Raw genomic sequence first — 27025 nt, 5'->3', positions numbered from 1 at the left:
TGACACAAAAAAGCCCGCATTTTCAACACATCCCGTTCACCAGACGGCTGTTATTTTCATACCACCACCCCCCCCCTCACCGAAACCCCGGAGCAACCGTTAGAGCCAAGCCCCGCCCCGCGCGCTCGTGTGGGCGGTGCTGGAGGGCTCGGGGCGGGGTAAGCCCGCGGAGGGCCGCAGAGGTCGCGCGAGCTCGTTTCCCCGGCAACGCTGCCCCGCCTCCATCCCCAACCGCTCGCCTCGGCCTTTCCCGGCGCGGCGGTGCCGCGCTGCTGCTCTCCCAGGATGCTCCGCGCCCCGCGGGACCCCGGCGGGCGGAGGCGTCGGCGGGAAGTGAGGCGCCATTTTTAAATTCCTCGAACCGGTGAGCGGGCCGGGCTGTGAGGGGCAGGGCACTGTTGAGGGGAGATTGGCCTGACTGACTGGGGTCTTCCTGCTTGGGGCTTCACCTCGCGGCGTACGAGCTGGGAGGGCCTTCGGTCTTTGCTCCGGCCCCGCTCGCTCCTCCCCTGGGCCGTTAGTTACCAAGCAGAGAGTTGCAAACCCGGGAAGAGAGGTCGGCAGCCCGTCCTAGGGTGCGATCGCCTATGTCTTATGTTCTGTCTGGTGGTAATAGCGTGCTGCGGCCTCCTTTGGCTGGTCGTGAGCTGGTGGGTTTGGGAGTTAGCCTGGGGCGGCAAAGTTCGGGGATAGGAAGAGCCTGCTCACAGGCAGGCTTTCCAATGTTTACGTTCGCATGCTTTCTTTTCCACGGGTGAGCTTCAGCCGTGTGCAGATTGAGGATAATGGTTCTTTTTCCACACTTCTGGATGTGTGCCGCCCGTATTAGTGTTGTTCTTCTGACCAAGCTCCTATGTCCCTAAGTCATAGGAAAATTAACAGTAAAAATGTCATGGTGACTTACATGGCTCCCTTTGCCTCTCTTGCATATTTTTGTCCACATACTATAAGGTGCATATAATCATGTTTTTGCCTAAAGGAGGTGTAGGATATGTATACTAACATGAGACCTATGCCCTGTCTGAACATCTCTATTTTTAAGTCAATGTGAAAGGGAAATGATTTTTCAGAAGAGTTTTGGTTGTGGACTATAGAACTATTTGTGACAAGCAGCTATCTGTATGCCTGACTAAAACATTAGAGTAAGATTCTAGTGAGCAAAAGTTTCTCATGTGTGTTTGAAGGTATCCGGTAATGAAAAAACAGTGGAAAACATATGTGGCATATGTAGACTAGTTGTTCTTGAGTACAGCAAGATTTACCAGCTGTAGCTCACATACAATATTTCAGTTTGATCAGTAACTGCTGTCAGTTTGACTTAGTAATGTACGTGGCTAAAGCAAAAATTTTAATCCTGAGTTAAGATATAAGTTTATTGCTTTTCAGCTAACAATTAACCATATCTCTAGTATAAGACAGAAATTGAGAGGGTGATGCTGTGTGCCATGTGTAAGGATGGACACTGAAATAATGTATGCTTAATTGTTGTTGGAATTTGTACTTTGAAGAGTGTTGTGGAGGAAGTGATAGTAATTTGAATGAGATTGACTTCTGTGTTATAGAAGACGTCATACAGATGTCCTCCAAAATTTCTGCACTTAGGCACGCAGAGGTATTAAGTGACTGGATTCCCTACAGTGGTATCTGAGCAGTATCCAGAACTTCCTGTAATAAAGGTTTTCATGTTTCTCTTTGATACTTTTTTTCTCCTCTGTCTCTCTTTCTCTATATATCTTTTTAAGGTGTTAACTTTGGCAAGTTGCTGATGATGGATTAGTAGAATACGGACTGTTAAAGTAATGAGAGGTATGCTATCATATTTCTCAAATTATATATAATTTTGTGTTGTTTTTTATTCACTTGATGTTCATGGGAAGTCTGATCTCTCATTAGTGTGTTGCATAATCATTTAAGGTAGGATTTGTTTCACTTAACTTTGAGTGTCTAAAAGCTGGATATCTAGTTGGAGGCTGTGATTTCATGAACATCTGAGCTCATGATGTGACAACTCTTGGTTCCTGAAAGGAGAAAGCCTTGCTCCTCCTCCTGTCTATTTACTTGACTCTTAGTTCCTGAAAGGAGAAAGCCTTGCTCCTCCTCCTGTCTATTCACTTGACTCTGTTCCTTTCTTCTAGCCAGTACCAGCTGCCTGCTTTCACTGATGATGTAGCCTGTTGGATGTTTCCATGAGCTGCTGTGACTCAGTGACCTTACAGAAAAACTATTGAGTGTTTTCTGCTTGTTGAAGTGTGTTGGCTTCTTGAGTTAAATCAGCTCATGGAAGGCTCTGATGAATGACAAATCTAGGAATGGGGATGAAGAAAGGAGGAGTGGAACCTCCTATTCCTGGTGACAGTGAGCTCTTGTGTCGGATTACACTTTTTCATTAGTTCATTATCTAGTCACTGTAGACTCTTAAGCAGGGGTGAGAAGGGGTAGTCACTTTCATGAGGCTGTGCTTCCTTTGAGTATCTCACTTATTCTTTCAGGCAAATAATTTATTGTTTCACAAGACCTTGGCTGATTTGATTAGAAAAAAGAAAAGAAAGAGAGTATAAAGAGGCCTGGAGTTCGACAAAAGCAGGTGAATGGATTAAACCATACATTGTGTGAATCAGCTGTTTGGCTTTCAACAGATTTTACTGAGAATTTTACTGCTTGAACAAAACACGGCACTAGATACTGTTAATTTTTGCATCAATAGATGCAAAATTACTTCATTGTATCATCTGTTTAAAACAGTGTTCAAATACGATCAATATATGTGTTTTAAGTGTGGCCGTGGTATGGAAAGCAGAGCCATGAGTGAGTTATATATGTCACCCAAGTGAATTGCCAATACATGCTGAAATCATGTAACTTGACTATGCCAGGTAAGCAGGAAGGAAGTGTTGTTGTAAACAACATAAAATAAAAATTGTAATATAAATAAATAAAACTATATTGATATCTCCATATTTTTCTCTAAAGGCAAGTATTCTCGCCTTCTAAGTGCTTGTAGCCAACAAAAAGTTAAAATAATGTAGCTGAAAAATCTTGTAAAAGAAGAAAATCCCTTTCATGATGTGTAGATATAAAGGAGAGAGAGATGTGAAGAAGGTCTTTAAGCAACGTTTCTCTCTATGAAAATAAACAACTGGAGAAGAAGGCAAAAAAAGGTGATTCTTGGAAATGTAACTGAGTTACTTCACTTAGCTAGATATTCTACAATAAATATTGCTATTTTAGCTGCTGAGCGTGTGCTTCCTAGATTTCAGGACTGCACCAATACCTTTATATGTATATCCACACAAACTGATGTTAAAATTTCATAGTATGAATTCAGGGCAACTGATGCAACTTTGCAGTTCTGTAACATGATAAAATTTGGCAAATATATAAATGGAGAATTAATTTTAGATGTGATGTGGTTTTAGATTCTTTAAAGAATGTTTTATGGTTCTCTATTTCTTGAACAGATCTCAAAGAGAAAGAAATTTTAACTAGTGTTCATTTAAAGTATTTCTCAAAAATATGGGTGTAGTCTTGTGTAATTTTGAAGATTATTTAAGGTCTATTCATTGACTATGAGCAAGTACTGTAAGTCATTAGCACAGAAGAAATTATTTTTAGTACTATACTTAAAATATTCGTAGCCCTGAATGATGTTGACTATTGACAGTTCACTGCCAGGAATTATTTTATGATTTAGAGGAAAAAAAAGGGGTTTATTTGTAAGAATGTGAGTAGGTTAAATATTACCAGTTGCTATTAATGATTTCAAGGAAAAAGCTCTCGTCAAGTAATGATATCTCTGTTATTGTAGTTTGTTCCAGTTGTCACCACGAATGCAAATCATGAAACTTGCCACTAGATGTCCCTGCAAGCCAAAATAGATTTGTTTCCTTAACTACCTAATGCTTAGGTTTTTGAAATCTCAAACAATGGTTTTGTAAGCTACAATTTTTTCCCCTCGGTTCTTCCCTTTTTTCCTCATGCAGATGAATACATGCCCAAGTGTGTGACTGTCTTGATGATTTATGCACTCTTTCATAGTAGTAAAAGCTGTGAGGAGAGAATGTATTTCCCACCTGCAGCAGCTTGGAATTGAGAGCACAAAAAATTGCATTTCCATTTATCTTTTTCTTTTGGCTGATAAGCTCTCAGAAAACACTGTGGTTTTTTTGTGTCTTTGACTGTATATCTGTTATGCCATTTCAGAAGTACTTCTTAAGTAAGCTGCAGGATTCAGACCTGACTTTAAAGCCTGTGTTCCTAATTCTCAGCTTTGGCTTACAGTTCAATAGTTACATTTGGTATCTCTAGCTTATGAAAGCAAAGACCTGAGACAGAGAAAAGTACTATTGCCTGCTGGCTGGTTCGTTTTGTTTTTTCTTACAGTGATCATGGTAACCCTGTTGGTATGCTTAGAAATTCTTAGGGATGTGCTGCCTTGGGTTTTCTCTGCGTACCAGAACTTTCTATCCTCTCACGTGGTTTATTGTTCTTAGGATCATTGACCATTTCTTCTCATACAGCTGTTGGCTTAGCAATTGAAAATGTCTCTATATTGAGTTTGGAAATTGCTGTTGTGCTTTGTTTCTCAACAACCAACAAAATTCAGGAGTGAAAAATTAGAAGGTTCTTCAGAACTTGTGCTATTAATGTTTGAAATTGATTGCGCATATAGGACAGTCACCAAGGTGAATGTTCTTTATTCTGATTTCTTCCCCCTTATCCTCTCAGCAAATATGAGTGAAGGAGAATACAAAGTTGCTGTAGTCGCTTTGCCTATGCTAGTGTTGTAACTCTGGTAGATTTTCCTCTGACCTTTTCCCATTTTAGTGATGGAGGAAGGAAAAATGGGAAAGAAAACTTAAATATAAGACTTTCTTGACCGTTTTGTCTTTTAGTGGAATGGACACTGACATGCAATGTTTATTTTCCTAGATGGAAGACAGATTTTCATCTTGCTTATAGTTCAGTGGTTTATAAAACCGAATGGTAAGTGTTTAAGATAGGTCCATGAAAGATTTAGAGTGGAATGGTAGAAAATGTTACATATTCAACTGTATGTGTAAAGAAAGTGAGGTATTTGCAATGGTGGAGATTTGACGTTTTTCCTGTTTGAGTTTTACTTAGTACAAAGTTACACTTGTAACTTTTTAATTAAGCTTTGTACACTGCAAACATGGAGCTCTTAAGCAGTCCAGTTATGCCAAAAGCTAAAATGGCAGAGTAGTTGGTTTCAAAGCTTTGTAACTTCCCTAAAATTCAGTTACAGTTCTCCTTCCCCCAGATCCATTAGAAGTGTCAGTAATGATCAGATTAATTCATCTTGCTTCTAATATCGAGAAAAATTAATGAGGCATATTAGAATACTTCCCCATTTCTCAGCATCTGTCAATTTGTAGCTTTCTCACACCAATCTGATATTGTCACATTTAGCAAAACTCTTTCTGGAAAGGTCACAAGAAACCACCAGATAAACTTTGAAAACAAGGAAGTGACATGTATCAATGATATTTCAGGGTTGAACTTTGGGTAGGTATCTTCCAGACTGTCTGTGAAACCTTAACTCTTCTCCCAGAGAGGGCTTGATAAGAATTTAGCAGTGAGAATTATCTGCTCTTCTTCCAGCTGAAACGATGGTGTATTGAGTAGTACAACTTGTTAGGATAGTGTGACAGACCGTGACTGTGATAAATAGTAGTAAAAGCTGTATGTCTCTGATGTCTGTGGCCTCTGCTTGAACCCTGGTTAACAAGGTATAATTAGGGCATTACTAACATCATAGTTTGATTCTCAGCATACAGCATAAGTAAAAATAACATTTCATATAATGTGTCAGAAGTGCTTGTGCTTATTTTGTATTGACTCAAATAATCTCCGTGGTTAAGTTTATTCTGTGTCCCTGGAAGGGCTATTACTTTTCAGGACAGGCAGAATGAGCAGAGAAGAGTTGTCCTTTCGGTAGAGGTTTCTAACCTGAGTTACAGCAGAGCCAGGATTCTTCTGTACTGAAAGCAAAAGCAGCGTGTGAAATCTTTGAACTGTGAATGTACTTAATTGCTAATTACATGTCCTTGTATTTGTTCAGGTGACTTGATCTTCTGGGATGTCAGCAGAAAAAGTGGATGGCCTTGTAGATTAGTTATAAGTTAAATTTTATTTTGTCCTCTCCATAGTCATAGTGAACAGTCATCATAAAATGGATGCTTTGGACAGTCTCCTTCCTCCTGTGGTTGGAAATGGTGATACGGCTAATTCACAAGAATTACAAAAACTTCTGATTGATGAAAAAATGCGATGTGAATACCATAAAGCAAATTATCAAACTATGAAGGCAGAACATCTAAGGTACACTAATTTAAACAGGTTTCTTCATTTGAGCTGTTAAAAGGTGAAACTAAATGTTAGGTGGAAGGGATTTGTGTGTATGTGTGTCTGTGTTAGCTATTTCTGTATTTAAGGACAGATTTGAGCATTGTTCATGTTAGAAAAAAAACAAGTCAAAATACCTTAAGACATTGCAGACTAGGTTTCCAAAATACTACTTATGCTTGTAAATATGGGATAACTTTTCAATATATAACAGGAAGAGAATATTAATAGCTTAGTCATAACTTACATGTTTACATGCTTGCTTCTGCATGTGAGATTTTTGAGCTTTAAGATCTAATTTTAGAGTGTAAATATAAAATAAATACGTATTTTTATCTTGCAGATTACAAGAAGAATATGCAAAATCACAAGATGAACTGCAGCGGTTGTTAGTTGAAAAGCAGACTGTACATGACAAATTTCAGTTACTACTTGCGGAATATCGAGAGGAGTTGCTGGGTAAAACACAAGAGGTGGAAAAACTGAAGATTCAGGTGACATAATTTACTGACAGGACTTAATATGAATTTAATCCTCTAATAGGGCCATGCATATATTTCTGTTTATGTAACATGTATGTTCCTAGCTTGAATATATTTCAGATATTTTGAAATTGACCCAACTCGAGTAATGTTTCTTCTCTAGAGTGACTATCGGATGAAATTACTGTTTTCTTGTTTAACTGAATCTTCCAAATCCTGTTGTTATGTACTATGTTAATAGTAAGACCCTCATTCTCTGTCTGCGTGCACTCTCCTGTTATGGGGAGAATCATCTGCCCTGGAGGATAACTTAGATGCCTAAACCTGTTGGGATAAGGGACTGGAAAAATAGGTATTTTGTTTCTCTTCGTGATGACAGCTTTCCCCATCTTAAAAAAAACCAAACAAAACCAAAAACCAAACACCCCCAAACAAACAAAACCCCCCCAACATTTAAGATAACTTGGATGACATTTTCCATAACTGTTTGTTTCCTTAAACTAATGCAGGATATAATTCTTAGGAAACAAGTACAGCATCTAACAAAGGATCCCAGACTCCGAATGGAGATGTGCCTTGGTACCATAACTAGAATTAGTTCTCAGGGACTTCAGGCTACAGAAAAGTGGAAGAAAAGTATAATAAATTATAATATGTGACAGGCTGTGGATTATTACTTTTTTTTAAAGCTTTGCCTTGGTAGATAGTTTGCTGTATTAACTGTACCCAAGAAAACTTAGCAAAATACCGTGCATCGTGGAGCTTAAGGCAGGGAATGTTTCCTGATACTAGTTTCATTTCAAAGCAGTACCCATGTATCTTTTGGAGAAGATGCATCAAAACAACAAAAAATTGGTTTGGTATTGCTCATTTTGATTCTTTGGGGTTGATTCACTTTCTGTTTAAATTTTTTGAAATGCTAATTCTTTATCTTTTATGTGAGACCACTTTTCTTTCCTCCCCTCCCCCACAAAGGAGATAAATCTCTTAGCAATTCAGCTTGACATTTGTATTGCTTCTGCCAGTAAATACTGACATTTTAAATGCTTCTGTTATCTTCCCAGAATATTTTTAGTTCACTAATTTTTTTTTTTTGCTTCTGTAACTACTATTGAAAATTCTTTAGAAAAACACAGAAAATTAAGCAGGATTACTAAAATCAGATTTGAAATACTTTATTGCTGCTATCACAGTGTAAATAAATGGATTTGACTACTTATTTATGATACCTTTCTGTCTTAAGGTGCTAACTCCTCAAAAATTAGAACTGTTAAAAGCACAAATACAGCAGGAATTGGAATCTCCTATGACAGAACGTTATCGGAAGCTAGAAAATGTACGTAGTAAGTATTGAAATTCTGTTTCATTTAGAGTAGTGATCACCAGTTTATAGTTGTTCCTAAAACCTTAGGAAATTAAAACTGAAAGGGGAGCAAAGTATGACATTGTCTGGTACTGTTGCCCCAGGCAGTGAGGCTGAAACCTAGGAAGAGAGAGAAGGGAGGATTTAGTTCATCAAATATAACTTGTGAAATGATAGGAACATTGCACAGACATTTGAAGGAAATAAATCTGAAAACTTCTCTGATTTGATGTTTTTGGGTTTTTTGTCTTAGGAAGTGGAAAAATACAGAACAGAATATAACAAACTTCGTTATGAACATACTTTTCTGAAATCAGAATTTGACCATCAAAAGGAAGAACATACACGTATTTTAGAAGAGAAGAAAATAAAGTATGAGGCTGAGGTATATAGAATGTTACAGAAGCTTAAAATGTATCTGATGACAAAGTCACTTGCACATTGTGAAAACGTTGGTACTTGATGTGTTGTCAGTTTGACATAATTTCATAATGTAGTGTTTGTTTCCGTTCTCTTAATTCTCAAAACACTTTTATGACTTAGCCTAAAGCTGTCTCTGTAAGTTTGTTCAGTGATGTGTCGCAGTATCATTTGTGCTATTATAAGTAAGAATAGACTTGCCTTCTGATAAATGACAGCCAGTAGCTTTGCTTAATGTTTTTTTAATCGCATTTGTGATGGAATTTGAGACATTATGCTAGCCTGAAATTAATAAGTTATCTGAGCGACCGATGTAAGTTTAGATTTTAAATTACTTATGTGGCAACTAATCCAAGAAGGCAACAGAAGATTTTGTTAATACCAGACAAGGGTACAAGACAAGGGTACATTTTGCAACTAAGCTGGATCATGACAGTGGTGGTCAAAAGGATGCTGAAAACTTTGGTAACTTTATTTTGGTTGTATTAATTCTTGAATAAACTGTTCATGAATTTTCTGTTTCAGAATTGGAATTTCAAAAGTGTAGCTAAATAAATTGCCAGTTTATTTATGTTTTAAATATATGCAGCAGTGTAAATGAGTGTTGCATATGTCATTTGCATATTCATTTAAGTATTTGTCTGGGAGCATATATCCTAAGATGCCAAATCTGAATGTATTAGTCCAAACATGAGACACAAATCAAAGCAATCGTCACTTTCAAAATCAGTCCAAATTTGCAAATGCAATGCATTAAAAGCAGAACAGCTGTCCTTCCCAGAGCTAAACCCGCATGCTGCTTTACAGCCTGCCTCTCTTGTGGGCTTGTGGAGTTTGTGCTAGTCTTGCAGCTAATTAGCACACTTTCAGAGAATGAAACTACCTTGAGCCCAGGGTGCAACGTGATCTAGTTTCTCTCTCTTAGAGCTTTTTTAACCTTCCATGCCATTTAGTACAAGGAGGCTACAAAAACATCCTAATTCTTAAATGATGGCTTGCAATAAGTGTTTAAATCTCCTCATAAAAGTGATTTGGAAGGGCTTTTGCTGCAGAAATTGGCTTTGCTCCATAGAGATCACTGATGCTACTTCTAAAAGCACTGCTGCAGATCAGAGTTTGGACTAGTCTCCAAATATCAAGAGAACTCTTACATACCTTTCTTACTCTTTTGTCCCAATATTACATGCAGTTCACTTAACTCATTTTGAAACACTAGACTCTGTAACTAACAAACATATTATAAATATATGGTCTTGAGATTAGTTTGTACCTATTGTACTAGCCTGTATCAGAAAGATTTTTTTTTTTTTTTTTTTGCTTTCTGTCTGACAGGGCCCAATCATGTTGGCTGTATTGAGTTACTAGCATATTTGATTTCTATTGTTATAGAATTGTGGAATCATAATATAAGTTGGAAGAGACCTCCTTCTAGTCCAACATCCTGCTTAAAATACTAAAGTGTAATGAGATCAGGCTACTCAGGGCCATGTCCAGCTGAGTCTTGACCATTTGTGAGGATGGAGATTCCACAACCTTTCTGGATAAACTATTCCAGTATTTAACTATATTCATGGTAAACTTTTTTCCTAATATCTAATTGGAATTTCACATGTTCTAACTTGTGTCCATTGCCTCTCTTCCCATCACCATGCATCTCCTTCTCTCCTCCAAGCTGAAGAGGCATAGTTCTCTCAGCTTGTACTTATATGTTATGTTCACCAACCCCTTGACCATCTTGGTGGCCATCCACTGGACTTGCTCCAGTTTGTCATAATTCTTTGTGTACTGGACAAAAACTCCAGATGTAGTCTTGCAAGTACTGGAATGGGACAAAGGATCACTTCTGTGGATCTGTTAGGTACCCTTCTGCCAGTGTGCAGTTGATCATATTTGCTGCAAGGGTACTCTGCTGACTAACGTTCAACTTGTCCGCTAGGATCCCCAGATCCTTTTCTATGGAGCTGCGTCTTAGACCGTTGCCCCCAGCCTGTACTGTTACATTAGGTTACTCCATCCCAGATGCATGACTAGCTCTTGTTGAAGAGGTTCCAGTCAGCCCATTCCTTCAGCCTGTCCAGATCCCTCTGAATAGCAGTTCTGCTTTCCAACACGTTGACCATTTCCCCTCAATTTGGTGTCACCTGCAAGCTTGCTGAAAGTGCACTCCATCCCATCATCCAGGTCACTAACACAGACATTAATCAATATTGCACCCTATACTGATCTCAGAAAGACCCCACTAGTTACAGGCAGTCACATGGGCTTTGCACCACTGATCATCACTCTTTGAGTCCCAAGCAGTTTTCTGGTTGGCAGCCTAACTAGTTGGCAGCCCAACCACTTTTCTATCCACTTTTCCAGCCCGTATCTCACCAATTTGGTGAGAGAAGATTATGGGAGACTGTATCAAAGACCTTGTTAAAATAAAAGTATGCAAGATCCACTCCCCTTTCCTTGTCTGCAGTACCAGTCGCTTCTTTCTAGAAAGCAGAGAAGTAGGTCAGGCATGATTTGCCCTTGGTAAACCCTGCTTTCCATCATCTTGTTTTTCATGTTTAGAAATGGTTTTTAAGAGGTTTTGCTTCATAACCTTCAGAGACTGATGTGAAGCTGACTCTTCTGTAATTATCTGGACCTTCTTGACCTTTTCGCTCTTCTTGATGATGGGCGTGCTATCTGCCTCTTTCCAGGCATCAGGGACCTTCTCTGATTGCCATGACTTCTCAAAAATGATAGAGAATAGCCTTGCAATGATACCAGTGAGCTCCTTCGAAATGGTGGGATCCATTCTAAGGACTTGTGTGTGTCTAGTGGATTAAATGGTCCCTAGCATTTTCTTCCTCTACTCTGGGTACTGCTTTACTCCCACAGATGACTGTGGGGCTCAGGAACATCTGAGGCCTGAGGACAAGCCTTATCAATGAAAACTGAAGCAAAAAATGCATTGAATCATAGAATTGCTTAGGTTGGAAGAGACCTTTAAGATCATCAACTCCAACTGTTAACTTAGCACATACATTTCCACCACTAAACCATGGCCCTAAGCGCCACATCTACAAGTCTTTTAATTACCTCCAGGAATAGTGACTCAATCACTTCCTCAGGCAACCTGTTCCAATGCTTCGTAACCTTTTTGGTGAAGAATGTTTTCCTAATACCCCATCTAAATCTCCCCTGACACAACTTGAGGCCGTTTCCTCTTGTTCTACCTGAAGTATGGGTCTGTTGATTTTCCTACTTTCAGAAAGAAAATAAATGTGAATGTAATTTCTTAATATTTTTAAATGCACATTGCTGCTCTTTCCTGAATTGTCAACTGCTGTATTTGTTGCTGCCTGATACCTAACCAGTGTAAAAGCTTTTATTTTTCTGATTAACAACTATCAGATTGCAAGGCTGGATAAAGATAAAGAAGAACTCCATAATCAGCTGCTTAGTGTTGATCCCACAAGGGACAGTAAACGTGTGGAGGCACTCTCTAGAGAAAAGGCACAACTGTATCAGAAATTAAAAGGCTTAGAAGCAGAAGTAGCAGAACTACGAGCAGAAAGAGACAATTGTGGTGTGCAAGCAGAAAGTGTTCAAAGAGTACAAGTACGACAGTTAGCTGAGATGCAGGCTATGACAAGGTCTCTAGAGGTAAGATTCTTTTTTTTTTTTTCTTTTTTTCTTTTTCAATTTTTGCCTCCTTGTAGATTGTAGTGAGAATAACACTTGGCCTGATAGAACTGTCACTGAAATCACTGATAATTTTGCCATTGAATCCACAATTTGAATTTGTACATTTCAGATTTAAAAACAAATTGTAAGTACATTGGGAGTCATGTACTGCCAATTGCACTTTGGAAAGGTGGAGAGCTAAAATGAGAGATTCTATTGAATAATCTCCTTTCTAAAGATGTGAGTGATATCCATGTTTGCAGTCAATAAGATGGTCATGTCAGCAGTTGTCACTTGGCTGGAATTAGAAATTGGTGACATGATGTTAATAATCTGCTATAGTAAATTTTTTATTCTTTTCAAAAATGTCTCATGATGCTCTCCTATTTCTTTAACCCTTTCCTCATGTGGTGTTGTCTTCCTTGCTTATCTGTGTCTCTCCTTTTTCCCATACATGTCTGCAATTTTTTAGTTCTTGGCTGTTGCCCTCTCTTAAAGAAACTTCGGTATTTCTGGCCTGTTGTATGTTTCCCAGGGTTCCACTGTATTCCTCATCTGTGGTCTTCAGTCCTACTGTCCATTCTTGCTATCTCTCTAGGTGGGGAGTCTTTCTATGTAGATTTCTTGCACAGTTGCAGCATACAGATAGACGGTTCATTTTCCTTTTGTACTGTTATCAGTTCTGTATACCTTTGTTACAAAATGCTCTGATCACAACTGAAAAAGAAAAGTGTTGTAATATTCTTAATTTAGAAATTTTTTTTTTCTTTTTTTTAAAAAAAGGTCCTGCTGGAAATAGGTCAGTTCAGAAAAATGAAGGTGAAATCATAGGTTAGATTACCTTTTTGATACTTAGTAAAGCTCCAGATCTTGAGTCTATAATATTCACAGTAATTCCATTTTATTTTCTCTCCATGATGTTAATTCTTCAGTTAATGTAACTGCATAGGCCAACATATGACATCTTTTTGAGCACACCATTTACAGTCATATTGGTGTCTCCCACCAGTAAATTACTGGCCTGTAATACCTGCTGCCTCCTAACCAAGTCAGATTACCTCTGCCTCTTGTGAAGTAGGATTGAAAATGAGTGTGATTCTGTGCAGGCAGTGTTAGTAAAACTAGTTGTGACTTTTGAGTAAAATTCAAGACCCTTGTTGTATTGGAACATATTTTTGAGCCAGGATAAATATTGATATATTATTTTATAATATAAAGGGTCAGTAATATCTGAAAGTCCGGATCAATTGAACCTTTCAAGTCAATAGCAAGAGACAGCCCTGCTCCAGAAATCTTACAGATGCCTCCTTTATTCAAGGCAGAAAAGAAGTCTGCTGAACTACAGATTGATCGAATTGAGAAAGAACTGCGGATGAGTCATGAGCAAAACATTCTCTTAACTAGCAAACTTCACAAATCTGAACGAGAAGTCAATTCCTTAGCTGCTAAAGTAAGTGTTTTTATGGTATTTGAAATTCATTTTTCATATTCAGTTATGTTTAATTTTTTTCTGTTTATATTTTACATTAAGAATAAAGTAAAAATGTCTTCTGCTGTGACAAAATAGGTTTGGAATTTTTTTCCCCAATTTCAGTTGGAAGTTATAGATTATGTGACTTTACAGGAAAAACGTCCCTAAAAGTATCTCTAAAGATTGAGGTTATGCTCTTTTATTTCATTTTCTAGATATTTTCTCTAAACAGAGAAGGGCTCGAAGAGGTGTCTTTATATTCATGTTTTTAGTTCTCATGAAAATAGTCAGCCTTATTTGATGGGAAAAAGCATTACTTTTTCATAAAGTGCGTAAAGGGCAATAGAGATTTAAATTGTTGTGGGTTTTTTTTTCTTTTTTTAATGGAGCTGTAGCTTCTGGAGATCTTGAAAAGTATCCTCTGATTCGGCTGCGTTAGCTGCAGGAAGCAAGCTGCATTGGAATCACCTGCAGAGATTTAGGTTATATTAGAAGCAGGATAGTCACATTAACATAGAGTTGCAGTGACTCCTCAGCTACAAAACTTACAAAAGACAGACCCTTTATGTAATTTCATATGTGATTATTTGAATAAACAAGAAAAATTGAAACACTAGTAAACCATTTGAGCTTCAAAAGTTGCAGAATACTTACATTGCTTTGTGTCAATTTGAGTCAGGATACTAGTCCTAATGAAATAGTTACTTGGATAAATATTAGCTTTCTTCTGTCTCTTACTCCTTCCTATCTGGAGAGAATACTGGGTAATAAATTTTTATCACATCTGTCAGTTCCTGGTAGCAAATTTAATACCCTGTGGTTTCTTACCTTTCTGGTGAAGCTTTAGTTAGTTCTGAACTAACTGTAAAGCCACTAACTTTGGTCTTGTGTATCTAGCTGAAGTGCAGAATTATTTTAAGCTCTGTTGGCTTAAAGCTATCCTGCATTTCTGAATATACTTTCCAAAATAGCACTGACATGCTTTTTGTCTGAGTAGGGCAGCTAATATTGTCATAATATGCCTCAAGAAAGATACAATACAGGAAGAAAACTTTCTATGTAGTTCTTCAACAATCTCTGATTTAATTCAAAACAGGCTTTATTTACAGTGCATGTTCACAAGTGTGAAGTATTTCATTTTGGTCCTTAATCCAAGAAAATTCTAATTTGCTGTAAGAATAGGATATACCTATACCAGTATTTAAAGCCTCTTTATACCAACCGTCATGCTTGTTTCACATGAATAATAAATAGGAGGGGAAAACTTCTGTTAAACATTTTTAATCAAGTGTCTGTCACAATATATAGCAGATTGTTACAGTCTTTACTTTTTGTATCAATTGGTGTTCTCTGTTCACCTCCAGAAGTAGGAGAAAATGAAAATGTTCAGTGGTGTTTCTTGAAGGGAGGAAAGTAGAAACTAATCTCTATACTAACCTCCACCCACTTCTGCACCCACTCAAACTTATTCTTGAGCACAGGTGCACATATTTGTCTGCCGGATTTTGTGCCTTAAAAAAGCCACCTTAAATCTTTACGAGTTGCCCTGAAATGTTCTCAACTTAGTATTTAAGCAACCAAATCCACCATGTAGTTACTTAATAAGCTACTGTGTCATTCTTAACCTTTTGCCACTTGTATATGCTAGCAGGTTGTAATTACATTTGTCATTGTGAATGGATTTTCATTATAAGTGCTTTCCTCTAGGTATTTAATTCTCATTGACCGTGTAATTACTGCATATGACTGCCTAAACTATAGAAGGTTTCTATGCAAGCAGTAATTGTCTTTGATTTGATGTTCTTAAAGCTCCTGCTTTTATGAGGCCATTTGATGTGTATGTTACAGTTGTAGAGAAGTATTTGATTTAAAATGCACTTTTAAACTATGAAGACTTGGATTTTGAGAAAGTAGTGTAGCACTCCAGGAGGTCAGGGGGACCATAAGCAGTTACCAAATTGAAATTACTTGGGGGAGTCTGTTTTTACAATCTCTGTTTTGTTTTACTTAGGGAGATTAAATTTAAACTTTATTTTCGCTTGATTTTGAGAGGGATCTTTAGTCCAAAGTGAAGTATGTATAAATTGATATGCTAATGCTTGAGTTAGCGAGGCATCAGGGTCTTATGCGATATTGGATCAGTGTCATAGCAAGATATTTCCAATGAGTAGTCTTTTCAGAAATGCCCCAATATTCAGAGGCTAGCTTGTCAAATGCATAGTATTTACTCAGAAACCAAGTTTTCACAGGCAATCCTGTACATCTGTGCATATGTCACCAAGGCTTCTTAAAAGAGTAACTTTTCTACACTGTAGCTTGCAATAACTGGCTAGTTAAAGTTTAGTAAAGCTTTAGTTTACAGTATCTGTATAATCACCATTAAAAATTATCTACAAGAGTGCATGTTCTGGATTGGCTTTAGGAATGCAGTGGATGAAAAAAATATTTAAGGTGTGTTTAAAATAAGCATAGTCCATGATTATTTGGCAAATTTTCTTGTTAGCAAAGTATCACATGAAAAAATTGCAGTAAAGCTGTGAAAAAAAAAAAAAAATTTATTTTAGTTGATTTTTTTTTCCTAATTCATAGGTAGAAGAACTTAAACATTCACATAAATTGGAAGTAACAAATGTCAAACTGGAGGCAGCAAGAACAAAGAGTGAGGTAGAAAGAGAGAGAAACAAGATTCAAAGTGAAATGGATGGTAAAATGTGCAATTAATTTCTAATGTTTTCTTTTGTAACTTCTAGTTAGAATACTACCGTTACTTTTCCTCCAAACATTCCCCCGCAGCCTTCACCTTCTACTTCTGGTCTAGGTCCTAGATCTGACAATTCATTTTGTATCTGAAATAACTGTGTTGTGTCACTTGGTCTACCAGGTTAAGAACAACAGTTGCAGAACAATTTCTCATTTATGTAAATTAGTGAATTTGTGACACAATTTGAGCATAATCTGGTTCAAATCATGTACTTAATATGGTTATTTTTTGCCATTATTGTCTTTCATACTCTTCTTGAACATACCATAGGGCTTCACTGATGGTTTTGTTTTCTGATTCTGTGTCTGTGGAAATGATAACAATTGGGTAAGGCTGCCATGTGAAACAAAATACAATTTCCAGCTTGTTCTTTGAAGAAAATAGGCGATGTTCTAAGCTACCTGAGTAGCTGAGCTGAGCCAGCTGAGCCAGCTGAGTATGTAGGCAACTTGAAATACCTTTCTAGAGTGAAAAGGCCAAAGTTTTCTAGTACTAGTTATGTGTTGATGATATTAAATCACTACACAGCTTTTAGTTATGTGTTGATGATATTAAATCACTACACAGCTTTTAAGTGGACTGTCCTCACTGATTTGCCATAACCCCAAAATAGTACCTTCATCTTCCTAGAACAGTTGTGTCTGTTCACTTGCTTTAATATTAAGTTCTCTAAGAGCAACTAAAACGCTGTGATTTCTGGATCAACAGCGGACTTAGACTGTCTGGTGAACTAAAGATGTTGGACCCTACGAAATATGAAACTAAATACAGGAAAGATTTAAACTAACCTGAACTTGCCGTGGAATCCAGTTTGCGTCACTGAATTAGCTAAATAACCAGGAGTCATTGTTACAGCATGTTGGCTTATTTGCCAGTGAGCATAGGTGTCTTTGTCACAAGTTTTTAATTTGCATCTTTTGTTCCTGCATATAGAGTCATAATTTTAGAAATGCCTCATTTGGTAATATGAGTGGATTAAAATGGGAGATTTATTGTAGCCAGGTTACTGTGGGTTCACTAGTAACCAGTTACTGTTTACCATAAACTTTTCCATAAAAAGAAAAGAAAAAAATTTCTTCCTTGACATTTACATAAGCTATTGTGGAACACCTTTTTTTTTAAAAAAAAAAAAAAAAAATCCAGACACAACTGCTCACCAGAAATTGCTTTAGAGTTTAGATTTATAATAATATCAACTGTTTTATTACTTTTGGATGTAAAATAATAAACCCTCATGGACAGAGATGCCAGTGTAACAGTTACTCTTCAAAAGTTTTTGAAATGTTGCTGTTATACTAAGGAAGACCATGTCTCTTCTGTTTTTCTTGGGGTTTTTTCCCATTCATTCATTCATTCTGTCATTCTGTCATTCTGTCATCTGTATTGTGATTTTATTTTTTATTTTAGCTCCCTTTTATCAATTTGTAAAGTTATTTAATACTGGATTTCATCAGGTTGATATCAATAATGACATTTTAACTTTTTTTAATGTATAATGCAGGATTGCTGTCAGACAAGGAAATTCTTAAGGCAGCTGTTGAACGTCATAAGGTGCTTTTAGTAGAAAAGGATCGGGAGCTAATTCGTAAAGTGCAAGCTGCCAAAGAGGAAGTTTTTGAAAAAATTGCGGCCTTACAGGATGAAAAGTATGTCTGTTGATTTACTGCTCAACTTCTAAAAGAGGAGTGCTTTGAGTAACTTTTAAAAATGTCATTCTTAGCAACTAAACACTTCTGGTATTTTGTCATGATTCTTGTGTGCATGTTGAATAATGTCTCAGGTTAGAACTCGAGAACAGATTAGCTGATCTAGAGAAGATGAAACTGGAACAAGATACTAGGAGGCAATCTGAAAAGGATCAGTATGAAGAGAAACTACGTGTTGTACAGATGGCAGAAGAATCTAGCAAAAAGGAACTTCAGCGTTTGCGGTAGTGTGGCTTTTCTAACCTTAACACAAATTTTTCATTCCCCCCCCCCCCAACTTCTTTACAACAGTCAGTATCAAAGTTTGCTATTCATAGATACACAAATGTTCATTATGGTAAATTAAACAAAATTATCTTTTGCATTGTGTAAAAAGAGGCCAGAATTAAAAATGTGCTGTTTAAAAATAAAAATAAAAAAATTCATCCAAACCTTTAAAAATTATATGATTTTAATGAACGTTTTTAAGACATAATTTTACAGTCTTCGTATGTGTTGAGATTGAGTCCGTGTTAGCTGCTGGCATAGCCCCACTGTTAGAGTAAACCATTTCTCTTTCCACAATGACACCATATCAGCAGTGATATTGCCAGAGATATTCTGGCAAACTGAGACCCAGAAATATGATATCTCTTTGAGTTGGTTATTATAGTTCTCAGTGAAGGTGCTTTACTATAGTATTTGTATGAAGGTCAGTATGACCAAAATGAGCAAAAGTCATACTCCAAAAGCAAACAAATCAGCGTATTTCTTACTCCTAAATGAATTCTAACAATCAATAAAAATCTATTTTTAATCCTTGTTTAGTTAAATATTTATCAGCCTTTCACATTGTGCAATATATTCTATTGTCAGACTGATTTGTCTTAACTACTAACATCCATATTTTAATTAAATAAGAATAAGGATGTCTTACACAATTTTAGATTAAAAATTCAACAGCAAGCCACTCAGACAGAGGAGTTGGAAGAAAAGAAACGTGAAAGTGCTGATCTGAAACAGGTAAGGTTTTATTGCATTGTAATGTTTTATAGAGAAATACAATCTTTCCTGCAGTTACCATGCCTAGTGTTTGAAGATTAGATTGAATTTTTAAGGCTTTTTATTTTTTTCCTGAGGGACAAAATGCATGCAACAGATATTTAAAAGCAAAAGTATTCAGAAATCAGTCATGCTTTCTTGGACCTTTATAGATGGATTACAGCTTTTTGCTTCATGTGTTTTGTGGGTACCAAGGATTTCAAAGCTGAATGTTTATAGACTGGTATATTGAATACAGTTATCCACTATTTAACTGCAGATTCAGTTTCCATGGAGACTTATAAATTGTTTCTAGGTAATGCTTTGCATTTACACTGCATCCCTCATCTGAGGTTCAAGTGCTTAACAGATGTTTCATAAATGAATAAACTAGTGTACAGAGGTATATTTCTATTGCAGAGTGAATTGATGGCAGTGTTGAAAATCAAACCTAATTCTTTTAACTCCCGCTTGCCTGTGATGTTATTTAGTACGTAAGAACATAGCTGTGCATCAAAGTAGTCTGCAAGCTGTGTGCACTTGCAGTTCAAGGCAATATTTTTTTCCCTCCAGAAATCGGGGTATCTGAGTGTCAATGTGGGGAGAGGAAAAGGAAAGGGAAATCATCCTTTCTATGGGCTGGCTGCACAGGTTGGACTTTCAGACTCGACTTACTTCTTGTTGTGAACTGGTTGGTGCAGCCACTGCTGGCTGTAACTCATTGTGTGTTACAGAGAGAGGAGTCTCGGTAGCTCCACAGCTCCACTACTAAATGTTGTGTGGTGCTCTAGTTCTGTCCAGCCCTGGGGCTTAATGTTGGATTTCTTAAGTTCTGGGGGACACATCAATGACTGAAGACTCCTGCCTCCCTTTCTCTTTCTCATTTGAACTACAATAGAAAACCTTCTTTGTCTAGTAGTGATTTACTGTAAAGGTTCTGGAGAAGCTGTTGAGTAAGGAGAAAAGGAACAGAAAAGAAGGCTTATGAAAAGCTAATGCAGCCAGTTGGTGTCTCCATTTTGCTCTCAGTATCTCAAAATTAATTGTTAGTTATTTGCATGCCTTCTCAAATGGAAAAATTTCATTTTTTGTAGCAAATTCACAACCTGCAACTCCAGCTTGCCTCACTTTCTCAGTCAGAAAATGATTTGTTGGAGTCTAATCAGAAGCTGAAGGAAATATTAGAGAGATTGAAACAAGAATGTCAACATGCAAGGACTCAGGCAGAAAAAGCTCAACTGGAAACAGAGAAGTAATTTTTTTCTTCCTTTTAGCTTTACTTTTCCTTTTCATATTGCTTGTGTTTCTTTCACATGGATTACTTAACTACGGAATGTAGGTTCTGAATAAAGTCAGAAATTAAAAATGAACAGGAAAAATTAGACAATTCTAAAAAAAATGGTGATACCTTCTGTTATGCAGTACATATAAAAGATTTGCTTGTGGTAACTTCAAAAATAGGAGTTTGTTTCCATTCATATCTGTTATAATTAATTATTGACTAGTGAAATACACTACTTAGTATAAATAGGATTTCATTTTATATGAAGTGAATGTGAAACATACTAGTTTAAGTGGATCCAGAGCGTCACACAGTTCTTTTAAGAGCGTTTAAGCATTAAGGGTGAAAAAAGCATTTAAGCATTGTATTATGCTTTGATAAGGTTTCAGGGACTGTCTGTATATGTGTGTATATACTTCCCCCTCCCCCCTTCCACTAGATCCTTTTAGCTGATATTAGGAAAATAAAAGCTTATCGGATATTTTCTAGTTGCTCTCATCAAAATTAAAAATAATCACTTTCCTTTTTTGCACAAGCTTGACCACATACCATCAAAATATGCTAATAGATGCTGAAGGAAACCAAATCTTGTTCAGACTTCATATAGCAATGAACACTATCCTGGAATTTAAAGATTAATTTGTCAGTCTGAAATGGCTATTTAGTATTTCCTAGCCTAATAATCAAATACATGTCTAACTTGTACTGGGTTATTGTGTGGTAGGTTTGTAAAAAAAGTCACTGTCCCAGATTATAGCTTTTTGAAGGTTTTTATTTAATGTGGCATTTTTTGTTTTAACTTATCTTCTGCTACGAATTGGTACTATAGTTGCTTTGTTGTCATTAAAGTCTTGCTTTTCAGTTTAACATTTGAAGAAATTATCTCGTGGGGAGTGCAGAATACGTTCACCTGTCAGTAACATGTTAAATACTTTGGATATTTACTTTAGGAAGGTGTATTCATATTTTGAGTGAGATTGTCCTGTTATTTGAGTGAGACTGTCTCATGTCATTCATGTATTTACGGGCCACAGACCAGTCAGGAGTAGGTATTCCTGGGAAGGCAGGGGAAGGAACTTGGCAGTCCTCAGAGATCATTGTATAAGTATGTAGATAACAGGAAATGCACCAAGGCTGCTACTCCAGAAATTAAGCAGCTTTGCAGCCTACGTGTCAGTCCTGCAGGTCTGTCCTACTGTTACCCCGGGAGCCTTGGGATATGTTTCCATTCTTTTTCTGACTCTGTGGGTGATAGGACTTCCTTCCTCTGTTCAGTGATTCTTAGGAGCTTGAACTCTAAGAGTCAAGTTGCACTAAAGTAACTTGCCTTAAGGAGGAAGTGAAATAAGGACCAAAAGGTAAGAAAGCCAAAGATTAAAAGTTTCAGATAAATAAAATAATGCTAGTTGAGCTGTGAGTAGGCAAAGCAGGTGCCTGCATGGCTGTGTCAGTCTTAGGCTTGGAAATGAAAACGTGGAATGAGAAAAAGGGCTGAAGGCAAACTATGAGACTGATACAGATCAGAGATGAGCTCAAACAGGCACTTGTTAAGCATTTCAGGAACAGTGTTAGTGGCATTTAAAAAAAAAATAAATCTCATGGCATTTTTAAGCAGTGTCTCAATTGAAATTCTTTTATGTTTAAGCAGTGCTTTTCAAGAAAGCTCTTTGGTTCCTGGGTAGTAATAGTAATTTATAGTTAATAGCAAGGTACAAACTACACTGGATCTCCTAAAAGAACTGTGATGGCTGCCAAGTGGGCCGGGATCCTGGTTCTGATTTGAGAGTGGATGATTCCTAATACTTCTGCTGTGGGGAAGGGAAAGGGGGTTTGGTGAGAAATTTACGGAGGCTCATTCAGAGTCCCTGTAGGAAAACTGCATCAGCCCAGGAATGGAGTGGTATGGATGCACTGATACCAAGCCTTTGACTGCATTTCTTAAAAATTGCTGCTTACACTCTCACCATTTGATTTTTTAATTTTTTTAATAGTAATGTAGTTAAATATGCAGTTAGTTCTTGTCTACTTTGACCCACAATGCAGATAGATAGCCTAAACAAACAAGGCAGCAGAGAGAAACTGGCTCCTTTCCTATCCACTGCGAGAGAACACAGCCTAATTTTAGTATATTTTAATCACGCAAAGGCCTAAACAGATAACATATGCTGTCGGTGGTGTGTGTTCAGCTGGAATGTTGTCTAGGAACCATATCGGTGGAAGCTTCCTGTTGTGTTGGCATTTGTTCTGGTTGGGAGGAAATAGTCTGTACTTCTCCGCTACAAAGGCATAGTAGACCACACAGGGCAGCAACCTATTCTCTTACCAGAGAAGGTAATTGTCAGCTCTTCTGACAACTGATGTTTGGCATAGGTGTCTAGTGTTCCAGTGTGATTATTTGATCTGAAATGAGAAATTTTCTGTGGATGGTTTGGCATGTTGCGAGCAATCGACAATTAACTAGCTTGTCAGAATCGGTTTTCAAAATTTGCCTCATAGTTGAACAAAACCTAGGATGATGCTAATGTGCAGGGTTCGAATGTTGTTAGTCACAATTAGATTGTTAGCACAATCAAATTTAAATCAGATACTTTGAGTATATAAAGGTAGGAGGTGTGAAAAAATGCATCTGTTTTAAGAGCCTTAAGGCATTAATCGAACGTGCTGCTTTGTCTGTGTAACCTCTTAAGCTTTTTACCTGATTTTTTTCAAAGGGCTTTAGAATACAAACGTATAGAATGGCTGGAGGAGAAGCATGTGCTTACTCAGCGCATCACAGAGCAAGAAGAGAAATACAACCAAGTGAAGAACAAACTATGTCGAGCTGCTGTTGCTCAGAAAAAGGCACGTTGACTTTATGAATGATCCAGCTTATGAAAAGTTCAGCTTTAATTTTGGTAGCTAGAATTGTTTTACTATTAATAGTTTATTTGCAGTCTACTGTATATAATAAAAAAATATATCAGGTTCTTCAAGATTAGCATAGAAAGAGGTTGAAGTGATACGCAAAAGAACATTACAGCTAACAACTTTGTTATAATGCCATCAAAGATTTTGTGAGGCTTTTTTTTTTGCGCGCGTGCATTTGTATATGGTTATTTAAGACGTGGACTCCTTGACTAGTAAGGAGGATGTTTTGGATACTAGACAAATGATGTTCTACTTTTCCTTGATGGAATATTAAAATTTTATATCTTTTCCTAAGCTTGCTTTTTGTGAAATAACTTGAAAGGAAAAGCTGATTGTTTATAAAAGCAAAAGATTTATTGGCAGTTTTAGACATTGGACGCATACAGGTTATGAAAACTACCAGTAGCTTTTAGGGTTGTAAAAAGTTGAGGTCAGGGGGAGAGAAGAAAAGAAGAAAGCATACTTTTTTTTTTTTGGGTCATTTTTATACTTATTTATACATGGTCATTTGAAGAATGAATTTTGTAATTCTCAGCTACAGTTAGTGTTTGGTACAATTAGTCACTGACCAACAAGTGACTGACAGCTGTGTATCTTCCAGTTGCAGCTATGGATAATTTCCCATCCCTTTTGTTTCCCATCGGGGGATTCAGAACCTTCAAACAACACAGCACCTCTTCTTAATGAAGGAAAATCCTAAGAACTATCACAGCTTGAAATAATATACAGTGTAGATTTAATTTTTACAGGATCTAATTATTTATCTGTTTGAAATGTCTGTTTGACAGAGAAAGACTCTCACTGATAATAAACAAAGGAGGATGCAAGAGAAACTAGAACTTTTGGAAGCCAAGATAGAAGAACTAGAAAAAGAAAATCAGGTGCTAAATAGGTAATAAACTGCTTTTTCTTAGCTTGAAAACTGGTATATGCCCAAGATCTGACTTAGAAATATGAAGTATTTTTGAAGATACATGACACTTAGTAACTGGAGTCCAATCTAACGACATTTTCAGCATTAGAATTCTTGGAATGCAGTCCACTTAGCATGGGCAGCTGAGAGCTTATAAGACAACTGCAGGGCAGAAATAGAGGAAAAATACCCGATAGATGCAGTTGCAGGAATCCCTTCAAAAGAAGGAAGTGAAAAAGACTTCAGAATGGCAAGAGAAACAGACTTAGCATCCTCTTTGAAAGACAAGCACCTATTTTTTTCCTCTTCACTGAGCACCCATGGAGGGCTTGATTCAAATAATTAATTTAATGTGGCTCCTATGGCTCACTACTGTGAATGCTATTAAAAGCTTAATTTATTCCATGTAAATGCTAATCTGTAATACAGCAGATAGTTTAATATGTAGAGGGACTTTTAGACAGACATTTAGGCAGAAGAATATACACAGATCTTCCACCTTCCAGATCTTCTGGTACGTAGTTTTCCTTCACAGGGATAGCAAACAGCAGAGAACTCGTGGAGAGGTACACTTCTGTGTTGGGATAATATGGATTTTGAGTGATAAGAAATCTCTTATTTTCTAGGCAGAATGTTTCCTATGAAGAATATGCACGCCTCCAGAAGAGACTAAAGGACTTGCAACGTAGGCACAATGAATTCCGGAGTTTAATTCTGAATCCTAACATACCGTCACTCAATCCAGTCGGTATAACGTCATCACCTGCCTTGCCTCCTGGGCCTGAAGTGTCCTTCCCCCTTCTTCAGGTGGTGATGTATTACAAGTTGCGAAAATAATACAACAAAAGAGGGTACTGGAACAGTCCGTCATTACAGACCTTAGTCTTAAGGAAGGAGTACTTGATCTTTGGGCAGAGAAAGGAAACTTTGAGGAATACTCCTAGTGATGTTTCCTTCCTCGCAATAGGAAGGGGTTCATGAAAGACAAATTATAGGTTACAGAATGTAACGAACGGGCAGTTTTAACCGGGTTCTCGGTACTTTGTCCTTCCCCTGAGAGGCTTTAAATGCCTCCTTGTGGGCAAGGAATACTACAGTGGTGCTCTCACACCACGGTTTCATTATTAAATAGCTGTATTGATGCTCCTGATTTCTCGTGTGGTTAAAAGAGTTTTATTTACTCTGGTGAAGTTCTGAGGGCGAAAAATCTCTCTGGCTGAGGTTGACCTGGCTGACTTTACAGATTCTTGATAACCGAGACCTCAGATCGGTGTGCCTCTTCATCTGAGAGGGGAACGCCTGCGCGACTGTTTCTTGCTGATGCTGTTCATGTTGAATGTCAGAACAGTACCCACAAACTGGTCAGGAGTAAAATTTAATAAATAATGATATTTTGGACTTCACATTTTTTATTTTAAAACCGTTAATTGAAGAAAATGAAATTATAGCTCATTTTGGTCCCTTGTAGGTGTGTAAAATGTAATGGAGCCTTTTTTTTTTTTTCTCCTTTTTTTTACTTTTTTGGAATTTCAAGGAGGAACAGCATCAAAGAGAGCTTTCCCTGCTTCGCAAGCGGTTGGAAGAACTGGAAACTACACAGAGAAAACAGCTGCAAGATCTTGGACCATCTAGAGAGCGAGTAATGGTGGGCGCATACAGGGACTTGGCTAGAAGCAAGCTCGCTGGAGAAGGCGATGCACAAAGTGAGGATTCCAAATAAAATCTGCAAACTCTACAGACTGTTAGTTTTCCATAGCTTATCCTTTGTATGTGCTTTTAATATGGTGCCAGAAACATGCTTGTTTGTGCCTGAATAGCATAAAATATATTCTGCATAGTTTTTTCATAAATTATCAAATATAATGATTCAAAAGCATTGAAAGATTAACTACATTTTGAAATGTTTTTATATAAATTATGTAAAATTATTTCAAAGGTAAAACATTACAAGACAAGCTCATGACATGAAACTTAAAAAACATTTATCAAGGTTTGGGTTGTGCTGACATTTAAAATAAATATTAAAATCCAGGATTTTTTGATAAATCCTTTAAAACTTACTTGATAATATCCTCTTACTCCTTCAATGTAGAAGTTACTGTACCAGTGTGGAGTTTTGCTGGGCTGATTGTTAACAGTACTGTAATCCACGTGGGAATTGTTATTTTGAAGTTCCCATGCAGGTAGAGAGGATGAAATGAAATGAAATGGAAAAAGTGCCGACAACTTCTATTTGCTACCCTTGACAATGTGCCTCTTGTGGTTTTATAACGGGAATAAGCAATAATCAGGGTTTTTAATATAACAGTAGAGACGAAGTATAACAAATTGCCTTCACATTACGAAAATGTAAGTTTGTATTTCTTGCTACTGTAATTTGTTTACTTAACTACAATAAAATTATTTATTCAAGGTTGAATGTATTTATTTAAAATTTTTTTTCTTCTGCCTTATCAGTTTAGTAACAGAAACTTGTAAAGGATCAATTAATTTTTATGACTTGATAGTGAAAGGGTTTATTGGTGTGGGTGGTTTTTTTTTTCCTTCCAAAATACTGCAGTGAAAGTATGAGACAGTGAGATATGCAGTGTGGTTTCTTTTAATAGCTTATTCGGTTTTGTTATTAGACTGTAGTAACAGACAACCGAATAACTACATTGCATGTGGTGAGGTCGTC

At 37.1% G+C, this 27025-nt stretch overlaps 1 protein-coding gene across 4 annotated transcripts; it reads left to right on the top strand.

Annotated features, from left to right (window-relative positions):
- The first annotated feature begins 209 nt into the window (after positions 1–209).
- CEP83 (centrosomal protein 83) lies at positions 210–26760 on the top strand. Of its 4 annotated transcripts, XM_075748781.1 has the most exons (20): positions 241–364; positions 1743–1806; positions 2136–2355; positions 2490–2584; positions 4893–4983; positions 6168–6339; positions 6707–6857; positions 8089–8181; positions 8462–8593; positions 12016–12267; positions 13607–13738; positions 16349–16463; positions 18022–18166; positions 18301–18450; positions 19153–19228; positions 20341–20498; positions 23240–23369; positions 24224–24327; positions 24975–25155; positions 25883–26760. In XM_075748781.1, exons 5-20 carry the CDS (start codon positions 4914–4916, stop codon positions 26066–26068), a joined length of 2247 nt encoding a protein of 748 aa, XP_075604896.1. In that variant the 5' UTR covers positions 241–364; positions 1743–1806; positions 2136–2355; positions 2490–2584; positions 4893–4913; the 3' UTR covers positions 26069–26760. The 4 variants fall into 4 exon arrangements, 3 of the variants coding, with proteins under 3 accessions (XP_075604912.1, XP_075604896.1, XP_075604905.1); XR_012834616.1 differs by having other exon boundaries at positions 23240–24327; positions 24975–25033; positions 25883–26019; XM_075748790.1 differs by lacking the exon at positions 4893–4983.
- Positions 26761–27025: the final 265 nt, after the last annotated feature.

The sequence above is a fragment of the Balearica regulorum genome, chromosome 1, assembly GCF_011004875.1.
Source record: "Balearica regulorum gibbericeps isolate bBalReg1 chromosome 1, bBalReg1.pri, whole genome shotgun sequence".
Lineage (NCBI taxonomy): Eukaryota > Metazoa > Chordata > Aves > Gruiformes > Gruidae > Balearica > Balearica regulorum.
Note: the sequence above shows the minus strand (reverse complement) of the source record. Positions and strands in the feature narration are given on the sequence as shown.

What these genes read in the sequence shown, in the direction of transcription:
- CEP83 (XM_075748781.1), top strand. Translation starts at nt 4,914, where the DNA reads ATGTTTATTTTCCTAGATGGAAGACAGATTTTCATCTTGCTTATAGTT. An exon ending in CTATGACAAGGTCTCTAGAG is followed by an intron (nt 12,268 to 13,606) that starts GTAAGATTCTTT and finishes CCTTTATTCAAG; the next exon opens with GCAGAAAAGAAGTCTGCTGA. An exon ending in TGTCCTTCCCCCTTCTTCAG is followed by an intron (nt 25,156 to 25,882) that starts GTGGTGATGTAT and finishes TGGAATTTCAAG; the next exon opens with GAGGAACAGCATCAAAGAGA.